Source organism: Phoca vitulina, unplaced genomic scaffold (genome assembly GCF_004348235.1).
Source record: "Phoca vitulina isolate PV1807 unplaced genomic scaffold, GSC_HSeal_1.0 scaffold28, whole genome shotgun sequence".
Lineage (NCBI taxonomy): Eukaryota > Metazoa > Chordata > Mammalia > Carnivora > Phocidae > Phoca > Phoca vitulina.
In genome coordinates, this window is record NW_022589731.1 from 12,102,977 (window position 1) to 12,118,848 (window position 15,872).

General features: G+C 39.4%; 1 protein-coding gene across 2 annotated transcripts in view; it reads left to right on the forward strand.

The window, feature by feature from the left end:
- ATRNL1 (attractin like 1) overlaps positions 1 to 15,872 on the forward strand; it is an 839,540-nt gene that overhangs the window by 40,977 nt on the left and 782,691 nt on the right. The window contains exon 1 of one of the 2 annotated variants that reach the window (XM_032423427.1): positions 2,020 to 2,633. The exons of the other annotated variant lie outside the window; for it this stretch is intronic. Coding sequence (XP_032279318.1) covers positions 2,338 to 2,633 — 296 coding nt within the window. The 5' untranslated portion in view covers positions 2,020 to 2,337. Of the gene's footprint in view, positions 1 to 2,019; positions 2,634 to 15,872 lie in introns of those variants that run through there. 2 annotated transcript variants of the gene reach the window in all.

Sequence of the window (15,872 nt, forward strand, 5' to 3'; positions counted from 1 at the left end):
TATGGCCACTACTAGAAAGTGTTCTGGATTTTATAGTCATGGAAATTAAAAGGTGTGATCCAGAACAATATCATCCTTTTGTTTTTTTTTTTTCCCCCCAGAATGTTCTCCTCCTCTTCTTCCTTCAACCCAAGTAGTCTCTAAGGAACATCCTGATACAGAAAAGATGTGAAAGGAAGAAGGGGCTGTCCTCATTTTCAGGTTTGAGGATGACATTTCTAGTACTGATATTATGGGGGAATTGTGATTTGTTTGTTATATTAATGAAAATCATGTTTTTCTTTTTTTCCCCTTTTCCTTTCAAAGGAGCCACCTCTTTCTGGACCTTTGTTTTCCCTCCTTAAGTCACTGCTGAGGTATTTGCAAACCAAGCCAACACTTACATTTTATTCAACAAAGTAGAACAAGCAACTGCTAATAGAAATAGCCTGGTAACTAGTGGAAAAAGACACAGGACTGACGGAAGTCACAGGACTTGTGTTTAAAGCTCCGTTCATTACTTACCCCCAACTTGCCATTGACAAATCTTTCAACATTTGAGTCTCTCTATCCTTATCTGCAAAATGGGGTTAATGGAGGATTTCATGGGCAAAGTGGGGATAAAAGAGATTAAAAGAGATCACGTGGGTACATTATGCCCAAAATAAACATGAGTTGAATCTTAATAATATGACTGTGTGATTACAACTAAAACTTTTTCTCCTTTTGCTGTCAGAAATGCCTTCGGTAGATTTCAAATTCTTTGGTGGGGATCCCATTACATTGCTTGTAACTCGAGTATACGTGGCTGCAATTTGTGTTCGGTTTCCTTTCTCAAGGGTTGAAATAGGCTTTTTAGAGAAGGCACAAAAGTACAAAGCAAAAATTTCAGCACATGCCATCAAATCTTGGAAAGTCATCTAAAGGAGGAAAGATTGCAGCTGAGAAAGGAAAACGGCTCTTTTCTGGGCATCATTTCTGCTCTTCTGAAAAAAAGCCCAGATGTTGCAATATTTTTCAAGGCAGAATATTGTCCCAGATGGAGGAGGAAACACTGACAAGCAGAAAAGGGAGAGATACCTGGGGTTCCGAGGCAGCCCGGGAAGGGGTGGCGCGCCCCAGGCTCAGAACCTCGTAGCTCTTTGTTGGGGGCGGCGGAGTCATCATTTCCGCGGAAATGGCTCCCCCTTGGAGAAGTCCCTCCTCTGCCGCGGCTCCGCGACCCTCGCGGCCCCTAACCCCCGCCCCTCCCAGTTCTTGCGGACCCCACAACGTGTCGGACTGCGGTGCCTTTAAGACTTTTGCCTGCTGCACATGCTCAGCTCTTTGTGTGTTGTTGGAGTTTTTCTAAGAAAAAAAGAAGAAATAGGCAGGAGGATGGGGCGGAGGAGGGGAAACGCGGGGGGGAAAAGCGCTGCACTTTTGCAGCTGTAGACGGCCGACGGGAAAGGCTTCTTTTTTGCTGAAGCTGCGAAGCCGGCCGGGTCAGCTCTCGTTGGTGGGGCTCAGGGGGCGCGTGGTGCGAGTGGGGCCGCGTCCCCCCCGCGCGCCGAGGGGAAGGGCACCGCGGGTACGCGGGCCACACCTGGGGGGCCAGTCTCCCCTCAGCTCGCGGGCCGGGCCGGGAGGGCGCGCGCGGGGGAGTCCCCGGTCCCTGTCAGGGCGGGGCGAGACCACGGCGCTGGGCCTGTGGGGGGGGGAGCGTGGGCAACGCGCGAGTGGGGGCAGGCGGCCCAACACACCGCGGGCTCCAGCTGCAGCCCTGGTTGCCCGGCTGACGGCACGGGAGAGAAGATGGCTGCTGGGGGGCCGCTGGCCGCCTGCCGGGCCGTGCGGGGCTGAACCCCGCTTCCCGAATTCCCCTCCCGCGTTGGGCGCGCCCACCTCGGGGCTCCCGCGGGCCCCCGCCCTCCCTGGCGCGCGGGGCTGGAGCCGAGGCAGTTGGCGCGAGCCGCGGGCGAGGCGGGGCCGCGCGCGGGGTCCCCTCCCCCTCCCGCAAGTCCCCTCTGGAGCGCTCCGCGCCGCCCGCGCCGCCCGCGCCGCCCGCGCCGCCCGCTCTCCGCCTCCGGCCCGGCCCGGGGCGCCGCGGCGGTGGGCTCGGCTCGCTGAGGACAAGGTCGAGAGACCGAGAGGCGATGCCCGAGTGCGACTGGAGGGAGCCGAACGGAGGCGACGGCGACCGGGATCTGTCCTTCCTGACCGGGGAGCGGGACTGGGGCAGGCGCCAGTGAGGAGGGGGAGGAGAAGCGGCGGCGGCGGCGGCGGCGGCGAGGTTTTCTCCGGCCGAATACCGCCCCCCCGGAGCATCGCTGTCCGCGCTCGCGAGCGCAGCCCGGCTGGGCAGGGGCGCCGGAGAAGATGGAGCCGGGGGGCCGGGCCCGCATTGGCCCCCCGCAGCCGGCGGCCCCCGGGCTGTGGAGGGCTCGGCCGGCGGGCGGCGGCGGCGGCGGTGGCGCCTCCTCCTGGCTGCTGTACGGGAACAGCTGGCTGCTGTGCTATGGCTTCCTCTACCTGGCCCTCTACGCGCAGGTGTCCCAGTCCAAGCCGTGCGAGAGGACCGGCTCCTGCTTCTCTGGCCGCTGTGTCAACTCCACCTGCCTCTGCGACCCGGGCTGGGTGGGGGACCAGTGCCAGCACTGCCAGGGCAGGTTCAAGTAAGTGTCTTCGCCGGACCGCGCACCTCAGCCCTGCCCCGCACCCGTCGCGCCCCCTCCCATCCTCCGCCCCCACCCGCCCTCACCCGCCCTCAACGCGGCCTCGGGTCCCCGGGGCTGGGAGCCGCCCGCAGCGCGCCGCCCCCCGCGCCCTGCAGCCCCGGCGCGGGGAGCACTCGGCCCCGCGCGGAGCCGGGACCGCCGGGCACGCGAAGCCGTCGCGATGGTCCAGGTGTCCGCAGCGGCTTCTGGTCCCCCGCTCTTGAACATTTCCATACTCAGTTACGGTGCCAAACACCATTTTTGTTAGGTCATTGTTTTTTAATCAAAAATTATGCAAGTAACTCATGAAATACTGGAACATTGCAAAACATTCAAACAACATAGAAGTGTAAAGGTTAAAAGTTACGGTCTAGCAGTACCTCCTTCTACTCCCATCCTACTCCTCTCTCTAGAGGTAACCGCTGCGAACATTTTAGTTTATTTAGTATTATAATAGTGATCCTAAAAGTTTATGATGGGTTTACTCTGTGCCAAACCCTGTTCAGCGCCCGACGTGGATTATCTCATTTGTTCCTCCCAACTCTGTGAGTTACTAGGCTTATTACGCTGGATTTACAGAGAGAACTCGAGGCAGTGAATTTAAGTCATTTGCCCAAGATTACACAGTACTAAGGGCTGAGTGTTATTCCAAATCAGCTAGCTTAACTGTAGAATGTTTACTTTTAGCCAATATACTATATTGAATTTCCTAGGACAATTTTAATTGAGAATACAAGAGTAACTTTGGGTAACGTAAAATGATGAAAATCTAGACTTTTTAATGCGGTGAAGATAATGGATTTTTCGAACTGTTTATTTCACTATCATTTGTTGTGTGAGAGCATCACTTTGGTTTTTCTCTGAAGCTCAAGGCCCTGAGGAGTTTTCTTTACAACAGTAAATTTTAGATCCTCTCCCCCTATTGGCTGATGTTTATTACATTCCTGCCTGATATGAGAAGAAATGGGTGAGTTGGGGGGAGCAGCAAGTAAGATAGTTGAGGTAGCCATCTGACAACTTGCAGATAACAGTCATTAAGTAAGTCAACTTCTTAGATTTCTAGATAGTTACTGTGAAATTTGCTGGCTGTTTTGTGGCTCTGAAATTACACTACGTAGATTACTGATAGTTATTGTCAGGATGATAGCAAAATCTAAGTGAAATGTCTCAGGGTCTAAGGCAAAGGTAGGAAGTATGGTTCACCTTATTAATGGATTATAGGAAAATGTCCGGGGAGTTTTAAATACAGCATATTTTCCTTTTATTTTTTTTTTAACTGTTGCTAGTTTAAACCATATCCCTTAAAACTCATTGTGAAACTGGTTTTTTTAAAGGGTACTTTTTTGTTTTAGGTAGATCCTACTATTTAAATTAATTTACAGCAGGTTTTTGGAAGTGAAATCTTACAATGAAGCTTCATGAAATTCATTTGTAGCAATAGATTGAAACGTTTTCTCGCTTCCTACTGTCACAAATTAGTATAATCTGTAGTTTCTTTGGATACTTTTTTTTTTTTAAAAGAGGTGCTAATTAAAAGTCTTAAAAAGTGTTTCAAGATAAGGAAAGATACCTTACTGAATTGTGCTTGTTAGTAGCCGTTTTTACTTAAGTGTTTTGCAACTTTGGCTATGCCCGTTGCAGCCAGCTTTTTTATCAAGCAAGAATTTTGACCATATAAACTGGCAGCCAACAATGAATAAAGCTGCATCATTTTTTTTTTTTACATCTTTCTATAAATAGGAAGATAACCCAATATATATGTGATTTAGGGATTTTGGCCTTTTTGTGGGTGGATTTGCTCCATTTATCTAAAGAGGACAGAGATTGCTATGGTCCTGAGAAGCTCCTGTCTACATTTTATAGTAGTGGAACTTGTTAATCAGCTAGATCAGCAGCCTGTAACCTCACTAGCAGATGTTGTCTCAGTTAGTAGGAAAGATCACAGATCAAGTTAAACTAACTTAAATAACATAGGGAGATGGTGTTCATAAACATAATACATTAGTGAGTAAAAGAGGAATAGCTTTTTTTTTTTTTAAAGATTTTATTTATTTATTTGACAGAGAGAGAGGGACAGCGAGAGGGAACACAAGCAGGGGCAGAGGGCGAAGGAGAAGCAGGCTTCCCACTGAGCAGGGTGCCCGATGCGGGGCTTGATCCTAGGACCCTGGGATCATGACCAGAGCCAAACGCAGACACTTAACGACTGAGCCACCCAGGCGCCCCGAGGAATAGCTTCTTAAATATAGTTAAATAACAGTTAACCCTGAATTAATCATTGAATATGAATCATTTACTTGGAAACTGTTATTTCCTATGATTCATTGTACTCTATTGGTAAGTACTTTTTCATTTCACTATGGAATACAAGCTATTAATTGGAGTAAATATAACTGGTACTACTCTGTGTTTTAGGTATACTCTAATGGGTAAAACGTGGTATTTAATGTTAAAGGGAAGAATCAATTTAGAAGAAAAGAATTCTTCCTGGTAAAGTATATGCTAAGCTAAAAAAGGTTTATTTGAAGATGGTGGCTTGTTTTATTCAGCAGTTGAAGTAATAACATGGTGGGAAAGACTAACTGGAAATTCTCACTTCATTAATTATCTTGAAAATCTTTTACTAAGCTAAAGAATAGCAACCTAGCAAACAGATATCAAAAATGATCAATCTTGGTAAGCAGGTGTCAAAATTAATTGGCTGGTTCCATGGTAACTTAGTTTTTTTTCTACCGTGGGGATTTCACTAGGGAATAAGAGAATTCTTCAAATGGTTCTTTAGAATGGAAGATTGATGGTGGGCAGGGGGGGAATGCAGAAGCAAATATGGTACCAAAGTGGTGCTTTAGTTCTCTTAGCACTGATTCCAGCCTTCAGTTTCTATTTGAAAAGAATAAAACACTTAGAATTATAAGCCATTTCTCACATAGGTAAAAATGAATACTTATCTTTGGCTAAAACTAGGCTGAAAGATTTGGGATTGAGAATCAGAAAGGACAGTGCCAATATGAAATATAATAATTAAGGATATAATATATGCTAATTTGAATTCTATTTACTTGCATTAGGCTAGTATAACATTAGGCTAGAAAACATTTTACTACAAACTTTATTTAAATGAATGACATTTTCTTTTAGAAACTAGTTCTTTAGATTATTTCTGTAGAGTAGTTGAGATTTATATTTATATGAATTTATATTTTGTGTTCAGACTTGGACATTTTCTTGCTAATGTGACTTAAGAACCTATGACTTCTCATTTGTAAGCAAAATAAACTAAATTAATGCTCTGAGATTGGAAAATATCTCATATTGTGAATAATTTCTAAATGTAAGTTTATTAAAATGTTTATTGAATATTTTTCTAAAATCATTTTTACATCTTATTATATGTTTAATGTATATAGATTTTTTTTTAACTTCTTAGGTTAGTCAAATGTGGATACCAAAATTCTCACATTTGTAAAAGAAGTATTCTATTTCTGGTGACAGCAAAATGAGGATATAATAATCAGGAATTTTATTGCTATTATAAACAGAAAGGGGCAGGGTTAAATATGTAAATATGTTTCCTTAGCTACTAGTAAAAAAGCACACATTAGGAATCCTTTCTATTAACAGTAGAAAAACTGTCAGTAACTATAAAGTTGCATTGAATGTTCCTGACCTAAAGTCTGTCTTTCTTTCATTTAATTTTTCAATGATTTTACCCATAAGTTTTTTTTAAGTTTTTATTTAAATTCCAGTTCATTAACATACAGTGTAATATTAGTTTCAGGTATACAATATAGTGATTCAGCACTTCCATACAACACCTTGTGCTCATTGCAATAAGTGCACTGCTTAATCCCCATCACCTATTTAACCCACCCCCTTCTGGTAACAGTCTTCTTTATTTTATTTTAATTAATTTTTTTTTTTTTTAGAGAGAGAGAAAGTACATGGGGGGCAGAGGGAGGGGGGAGAGATAATTTTTTTTTGGAAGGTTTATTTATTTGAGAGAGAGCGAGCATGAATGAGTGGGTATGGGGGTGGGTGGGGAGGGGCAGAGGGAGAGGTTCAAGCAGACTCCTTGCTGAGCAGGGAGCCTGATGCTGGGCTCCATCCTAGGACCCCAGGATCATGACCCAAGCAGAAGGCAGATGCTTAGTCAACTGAGCCACCCAGGCACCCCAAAATAGAGAATCTTAAGCAGGCTCCATGCCCAGTGAGGAGCCCATCTTGGGGCTTGATCTCATGATCCTGAGATCTTGACCTGAGCCGAAATCAAGTCTGCTGCTTAACCCACTGAGCCATCCAGGTGCCGCAATCTTCTTTATTTTAAAATAGGATTATAATATGTAATTTATATCCATGGGTTCTTTTTATATTATTAAAACATAATTACACAGTAGAAATTTAAAATTAGAGTATTTCTTTTTTTTTTTTAAAGATTTTATTTATTTGTCAGAGAGAGAGAGAGCATGAGCAGGGGGAGTGGCAGGCAGAGGGAGAAGCAGGCTCCCCGCTGAGCAGGGAGTCCGATGAGGGGCTCGATCCCAGGACCCTGGGATCATGACCTGGGCGGAAGGCAGGCGCTTAACCAGCTGAGCCGCCCAGGCATCCCCAAATTAGAGTATTTCTAAGATCTTAAATTGATAAAGTAAGTTACTTTTAGTAGCATGGTTTTCAAAGATGTTATTTATTTGAGAGAGAGAGAATGAGCATGAGCAGGGGGAGGGGCAGAGGGAGAGGGAGAGGGACAAGCGGACTCCCCGCTGAGCATGGAGCCCGTCCTGGGGCTTGAGATCCTGAGATCATGACGTGAGTTGAAATCAGACACTTAACTGAGCCACCCAAGCGTCCCAGTAGCATGGTTTTCAAGACCACCTATCCTTTAGCAGATTTGACTCTGCTCCTCCTTTTTTTCTGTACTGGTCTTTTAGGTTCTTGAAAGTGTCACATTTCTTTTGATTTTCGGGCATTTCATACATGCTGTACTTCCCTAAACCCTCTTTCCTATCTGGTCTTTTGCCTGACTGATTACTAAACATCTTTCAAATCTTTGCTTATACTAGTACCTAAAGGAGGCTTTTTTGACTTGTCGACTATGTTACCCCTTATTATGTACTCTTACAGCACTTTTTTCCTTTTTAGTACTTTCAAAAGGAATTACTCAGTCATTTTTTTTCATTATTTTTAAGACCTTTATTGAGGTATTGTTGACATGCAATAAACTAAATTTAAAACATTTTATCATACATATACACCTCTGAAACTATCACCACAATCAAGATCATAAAAATATCCATCACACCCAAAAGGTTCCATGTGTCCCTTTGTAATTCCTCCCTTTCCTTCCTGCTCCTCTTCCTGTCCCTAGGCAAATACGAGCTGCTTTCTGTCACTATAGATTTGTTGGATTTTCTAGAATTTTATGTAAGTGGAATCATATTCTATGTACTCTTTTTTGTCTGGCTTTATTCACACAGTTTATTCATTTTGAGATTCATTAATGATGTATCATGAGTTTATTCCTTTTAATTGCTGCACAGTATTCCTGTGTATGGATATACCACAATTTGTTTTTCACCCAGTGATTGATATTTGGGTTGTTTCCAATTTTTGGTATTCTTTGTGAAGTTGGTATGAACTTTTATGCGGAGGTCTGTATATGGACATATGCTTTTATTTATCTTGGGTAAATATGGAAGAATGGAATGGCTGGATCACATAGCGGATATATGTTTACCTTTTCAACAAACTGACAAACTGTTTTCCACAGTGGTTGTATTCTTTACATTTCCACCAGCTGTGTATGAATGTTCTAGTTAATTCACATTCTCAGCAACACTTGGTATGTTCAGTCTTTAATTTTGGCAGTTCTAAGTGGTGTGTAGTAGTATCTCATGGTTTTAATTTGCATTTCTCTAATGATTAATGATGTTGAGCATCTTGTCATGTGCTTATTTGCCATCTGTTTTTCTTCTTGGTGAGGTATCTGTTCAGAACTTTTGCACATTAAAAACTTTTTTTTTTCTTTCTTGTTATTGGTTTTTATGAGTTCTTTACATGTGTGGATACCAGTTCCTTTTCAGATATATCATTTGCAAATCTTTTTTCCCAGGCTGGGGCTTGTCTTTTCATTCTCTGAACAGTGTTTTCAAAGAACACATGTTTTAAATTTGATGAAATCCAGTTTATCATTTTTTTTTTTTTTTATGAATTTTACTTTTGGTGTTAGATCTAAGAAACCTTGGCCTAAGTCATAATTTCTCTTCAATTTTTTTTCTAGAAGTTTTGTAGTTTTAGATTTTACATTTAGGTTTATAGTCCATTTTGAGTTAATTTCTGCATATGTGAGAGGTATGGATCTCAATTCTTTTTCTTTTGCATATAGAAATTCAACTGTTCAGGGCCATTTTAAAAAGACTATCCTTGGGGCGCCTGGGTGGCTCAGTTGGTTAAGCGTCTGACTCTTGATTTTGGCTCAGGTCATGATCTCAGGGTCCTGGGATTGAGCCCCACACTGGGCTCTGCACTCAGCATGGAATCTGCTTGGGATTCTCTCTCTCCCTCTCCCTCTGCTCTTCTCCCTGCTTGCGCACTCTCTAAAATAAATAAAATCTTTTTTTTTTTTTAAAGATTTTATTATTTGACAGAGAGAGAGATAGTGAGAGCAGGAGCACAAGCAGGGGGAGTGGGAGAGGGAGAAGCAGGCTTCCTGCCGAACAGGGAGCCTGATGTGGGACTCGATCCCAGGACCCTGGGATCATGACCTGAGCCGAAGGCAGACGCTTAACGACTGAGCCACCCAGGTGCCCTAAAATAAATAAAATCTTAAAAAAAATAAAACAAATAAAAAGACTGTTCTTTCTCTGAGAAGTCACTTTGTATCTTTGCCAAAACCAGTTGTTCATGTATTTGTGAGTGTATTTCCGAACTCTGTTCTGTTCCATTGATCTCTTTGTCTATTTGTACATCAAGACAATAATGTCTTTATTATAGCTTTATAAGTCTTGAAGTCAGCAAGTAGTAATTCCTTTAATTTTGTTCTTTTTAAAATTTTTCTGGCTATTTGAGGTTCTTTGCATTTCCGTATGAATTTCAGAATCAGCTTGCCAATTTCTACAAAAAAGCCTGCTGGCATTTTACTTGGGATTGTGTTGAAGCTATGGATGAATTTGGGGGACAGTTGATGCCTTATTAACACTGAGTTTTCTGACTCATGAACATGATATATCTCCTTTTATTTAGGTCTTTTTTAATCTCTCAGCAGTATTTTAAAATTTTTTGTGAACAGATGTTATAATGCTTGTCAGATTTTTCCCTAAATATTTCACATTTTCTGATGCTGTTGTAAATTATATATTTTTTAATTTTAATTTCTGATTGTTGCTATTATATGGAAATACAACTGTTCTTTATTAGTCTTGTATCTTTCAGTCTTGCTAAACTCATTAGTTGTAGATTTCTGTAAATTTCTTATGATTTTTTTTGAATAGATGATTATGTTGTTTGCAAATAAAAATACCTTTAGTCCTTTCTTTGCAATCTGGATGCCTTTTCTTTTTCTTGCCTTATTTCACTGGCTGGAACCTCCATTGCGGTGATCTATACATGTGATGACAGTGGTCAATTATATGCTATTCATGACTTAGGGGATAATATTTATATATCTTTAAGCCAAAATGATGTTATCTGTAAGTTTTTTGTAAATCCCTTTTATTACAGTGAGGATGCTTCCTTTCTGTTCCTAGTTTGGTAAGAGTTTTTATTGGAGATGGATATTGGATTGTGTTTTTGCATGTGTTGAGATCATCATATCATTTTTCTGATTGTTCATTGATATGAATTCTGTAGCATAGTTTTTATTTATTTTTATTTTTTTTATTTTTTTATTTTTATTTTTTTATTTTTTTAAATTTTTTTATTGTTATGTTAATCCCCATACATTACATCATTAGTTTTAGATATAGTGTTCCATGATTCATTGTTTGTGCATAACACCCAGTGCTCCATGCAGAACGTGCCCTCCTCAATACCCATCACCAGGCTAACCCATCCTCCCACCCCCCTCCCCTCTAGAACCCTCAGTTTGTTTTTCAGAGTCCATTGTCTCTCATGGTTCTTCTCCCCCTCCGATTTCCCCCCCTTCATTCTTCCCCTCCTGCTACATTCTTCTTCTTTTTTTCTTTCTTAACATATATTGCATTATTTGTTTCAGAGGTACAGATCTGAGATTCAACAGTCTTGCACAATTCACAGCGTGTAGCATAGTTTTTAAATGTTAAACCAACATATTACATTCCTGAGATGAAGACCATCTGAAATGATATATTTTCTTTCTTTATATATTATTTGGATTTGATTTATTAAAATTTTGCTTAGAATTTTTGTATATATGTTCATGAAGGATATTGGCCTGTACTTTTCATATAATATCTTTGTGCAGTTTTAGAATCAGGGTAATGCCAGCCTCATAGAATGAGTTGGGACCTTCCTGTTTAGTTTGCTGGAAGAGTTTGTGTAGAATTGGCATTATTTCTTCATTATGTGTTTGGTAGAATTCACCAGTGAAGCCCTTGAGGCCTGGAATTTTCTTTAGCTCCAAGTTCAATTTATTTAATATAAATTCATTTGATTTAGCATGTTTAACTACAAGTTCAATCTATATACTATATATAGAATTTGTTAAAATTTATTGGCCAGAATATTGTCCATCTTGGTAAACATTGCTTGTGCATGTGAAAAGAATGTGTGTGATGGGTGGAATGGTCTATAAATTTCAGTTAGGTCAAGTCGATTCATAGTTTTGTTCATTTTCTAAAACACTTTCTGATTTGTTCGTTTTCTAAAACCTTTCTGATTTTCTGTCTACTATCAGTTACTGAGAGAGAAGTATTAAAATCTTCAATTATAATTTTGCATTTATCTATTTCTCCCTGCAGTCTTAGCTGTTTTGCTTCATGTATTTTGAAGCTCTGTTATTAAGTGTGTGAAATTTTATATCCTCTTGATAAATTGGCCCCTTTTTTCATTATGAGATGACTATAGAAGATCCTTTTTTCATTCATGTCTTTGTACCTTTGTTGAAAATCAATTGGATATGTCTACCTCTATATTTGTTTCTTGATTCTGTTCTATTCCTTTGATCCATGTGTCCTTTTGAAAGTCTCTTTTTTGACTATTGTAGCTTTGTAGTAAGTCTTGAAATTAGATGGTGAGATTCCTATAACTCTATTTTTATTTTTTGAAAATTCATTTAGTTACTCTAATCCATTTGCTTTTCCACATTTTATAATCAATTTGTCAGTTCAAAAAAAAAAAATTCCTCCTGGGATTTTGGGTGGGATTTTGTTGACTAGAGATTGTTTTGGGAAGAACTGACATCTAAACAATACGGACTCGTCCAGTCTATCAGCATGTTTTTTTCTTCATTTATTTAGGTTTTCATGCATAAGAGTTTTGTAGATATATATATATGGATCCTACATATATTTTGTTAGATTTATACAAAACTAAATAGTTTATGTTCTTTGATGCTATTGTAATTGATATTATTTCTTTTATTTTCAATTTCTATTTTTTCATCTTTATTTTGTGGAAATACAATTGATTTTTGTATATTGACTTTGTATCCTGCCTGCAGTGTCGCTAAACTCACTTAGTTTCAGTAGCTTTTCTTATAGATTCCTTGGGATTTTCTACATAGACAATTACGTTATCTGTGCATGGAGACAGTTATACTTCTTCCTTTGCAGTTATATGCCCTTTATTTTTCTTCTTGTTGTATAGTACTGGCTAGGACCTTTAGCTTGATGTTAAATAAGAAAATAAGAGTGGATATCATTGCCTTGTTTCCAATCTTAGGTGGAAACATTCAGTTTTTAAGCATTAAGTATTTTGCTAGCTGCAGGCTTTTTTGGTAAATGCCCTTTATTAGGTTAAGGACATTCCTTCCAGTTCCTTATTTTGAGAGTTTATCATGTATGGATGTTAAATTTTGTATCTTTTTTTCTGTATCTGTTGAGAGGACCATTTGGTTTTTCTTTTTTTAGTTTGTTGATATTGGTGAATTAAATTGATTTTCAAATGTTTAATCAGCCTTTCATGGGATAAACCCCACTTGGTCATAATATATTATACTTTTTATATATTGGTGTATTTTTTTTGCTATTATTTTGTTGAGGATTTTTGCTTCTGTGTTCTCAAAAGATACTACTTTGTAATTTTCTTTTCTTGTAATGGCTTTGGTTTTCTTATCATTATAACACTAGCCCTATAAAATGAACACTGCCCCTCTTCTGTTTTCTGGAAGAATTTATGTAGAATTGGTATTACTTTGTTCATCAATGTCAGTAAAATTCATCAGTGATGCCAACTGGGCCTGGCATTTTCTTTGTGGAAAGACTTGCAACTATGAATTCAATTTTTAAAATAGATATAAGGACATTCATTTCCTTGATTTCTTTTTGAGTGTGTTTTGGTAGATTGTCTTAGAGAGATTGGTCCATTTCATTTAAGTTTTTAAATTTGTGAGCATAACATTGTGTATAATATTCCCTTATTATCCTTTTAAAGTCTGTGGAGTCTTTTTTTTTTTTTTTTTGAAGAGTTTATTTATTTGACATAGAGACAGCGAGAGAGGGAACACAAGCAGGGGGAGTGGGAAAGGGAGAAGCAGGCTTCCTGCCGAGCAGAGAGCCTGATGCGGGGCTCGATCCCAGGACCCTGAGATCATGACCTGAGCCGAAGGCAGTCGATTAACCAACTGAGCCACCCAGGTGCCCCAAGTCTGTGGAGTCTTAGAAGAATATAGTAGGAAGGGAAAAATGAAGGGGGGGAATCGGAGGGGGAGACGAACCATGAGAGACTATGGACTTGAGAAACAGACTAAGGGTTCTAGAAGGGAGGGGGGTGGGGGAATGGGTTAGCCTGGTGTTGGGTATTAAAGAGGGCACGTATTGAATGGAGCACTGGGTGTTATATGCAAACAATGAATCATGGAACACTACATCAAAAACTAATGATGTAACGTATGGTGATTAATATAAAATAATAAAATAAAATTTAAAAAAAAGAACAGTAAAGTCTGTGGAGTCTTTAGTAATATTTCTTCCATTTCTGATATTGGTAGCTTACATTTTCTTCTTTCTTGCTTAGTCTGGCTAGATATTTATTGATGTTATTGATCTTTTCAAAGAATATGTTTGGTTTCATTGATTCCTGCTATTTTTTCTTTTGTTGTTGTTTTCAGTTTCATTGATTGCTGCTTCCTTTGGTTTTAATTTTCTTTTCTTATTCTAATTTCTTAAGATGAAAAGTTCACATCATTAATTTGAGATGTTTCTTTCTTTCTAATAAAAGTGTTTTAATGTTATATATGTTCTAAGCACTGCTTTAGCTGCATCTCACATATTGGTATGTACTTTCATTTTTATTCAGTTCAATATACTTTGTAATTTTCCTTTAGGCATTCTCTTTGGCTTATGTAGAACAATTTTGTTTAACTTTAAAATATTTGGGGATTTACCAAAGATTTTTCTGTTATTTATTCCTAAAGTCCATTATGTTCAAAGAACATACCCTGTATGATTTCAGTTCTTATAAATTTGTTAAGACTTGTTTCTGGAAGAAATATGGTGCATTGTAGTGAATATTAACATTTGCAATTGAAAATTATGTACTTCTGTTGAGTGGAAGGTTATAGAAATCTCAAGTCATGTGGGTTGTTGTAATTGTTCAGATATTCTTTATCCGTACAATATTCTGTCTAGTTGTGTTGATTACTATGAGAGGAATGTTGAAGTCTCTCACTGTAACTATGGATTTGTCCATCTCCTTCACTTTTTTTAAATTTTTTATTCTTTATTTATTTTTTTCCATCTCATTCACTTCTGTCAGTTTTGCTTATGTTTCAAAGGTTTTTTGGTGGGTGCATATACAATTAGAACTGCTATGTTTTTTGGTGAACTGACCCATTCATCATAATATCATTTCCTTCCTCTTTTTCTTTGGTAATTGTTTCTGCTTTAAAGTCTTCTTTGATATTAATAGCTACTCTAATATATATATATATATATATACACACACACACACACACACATACATATATATGTATATTTCAATCCAATCTAATCTCTTTTTATTGGTTTATTGAGACTATTTACATTTAATGTATTTGGATATATTTTGGCATTCTATTTTAATTTGCTATTGGCCCTTTGGGTATATTTCTTTTTTTTAAAATTTAAATTCAATTAGCCAACATATACTACATCATTAGTTTTTGATGTAATGTTCAGTGATTCATTAGTTGCGTATAACACCCAGTGCTCATCACATCACGTGCCCTCCTTAATGCTCATCACCCAGGTACCCCATCCCCCCACCCACCTCCCTTTCCACAATCCTCAGTTTGTTTCCCGGAGTCAAGAGTCTCTCATGGTTTGTCTTCCCATTCAGTTTTCCCTCCCTTCCCCTATTGTCCTCTGCACTATTCATTATATTCCACATGAGTGAAACCATATTATAATTCTTTCTCTGATTGAGTTATTTTGGATATATGTCTTTGTATTATTTTTTAGTGGTTATGCTGGTATGCTAGTGATTACAATATGCATACCTAACTTTCTGTAATCTATTCAGTGTTAATATTTTTTTTTTTTTCAGGTAAAATTAAGGTTTAGAACTATATTTGTCCATTTATCCATCTCCACTGACCTTTGCTATAATTGTCATATATATCACATCTACTTGTATGGCAAACCCCATTAGATAAAGTTATAAATTTTGCTTTCTTATTTATTTATTTATGTATGTATTTATTTATTTATTTGACACAGAGAGAGGCAGCGAGAGGGAGCACAAGCAGGGGGAGTGGGGGAGGGAGAAGCAGACTCCCTGCTGAGCAGGGAGCCCGATGCAGGGCTTGATCCCAGGACCCTGGGATCGTGACCTGAGCCAAAGGCAGACGCTTAATGACTGAGCCACCCAGGTGCCCCTAAATTTTGCTTTCAACAATATACATATTTTAAAGAACTTATGAGGAGAAAAATTGTCTTTTATATTTTCTCAGATATGTACTCTTTCTTTTGCTCTTTGCTTATCTCTAGATAGAAATTTCCTTCTAGGGTCATTTCCCTTTAGTGTGAACCCCCCTTTTTTGGTCCATTTCTTTTCAAACATGACTGTTGCTGATGTATTTTCTTAAAA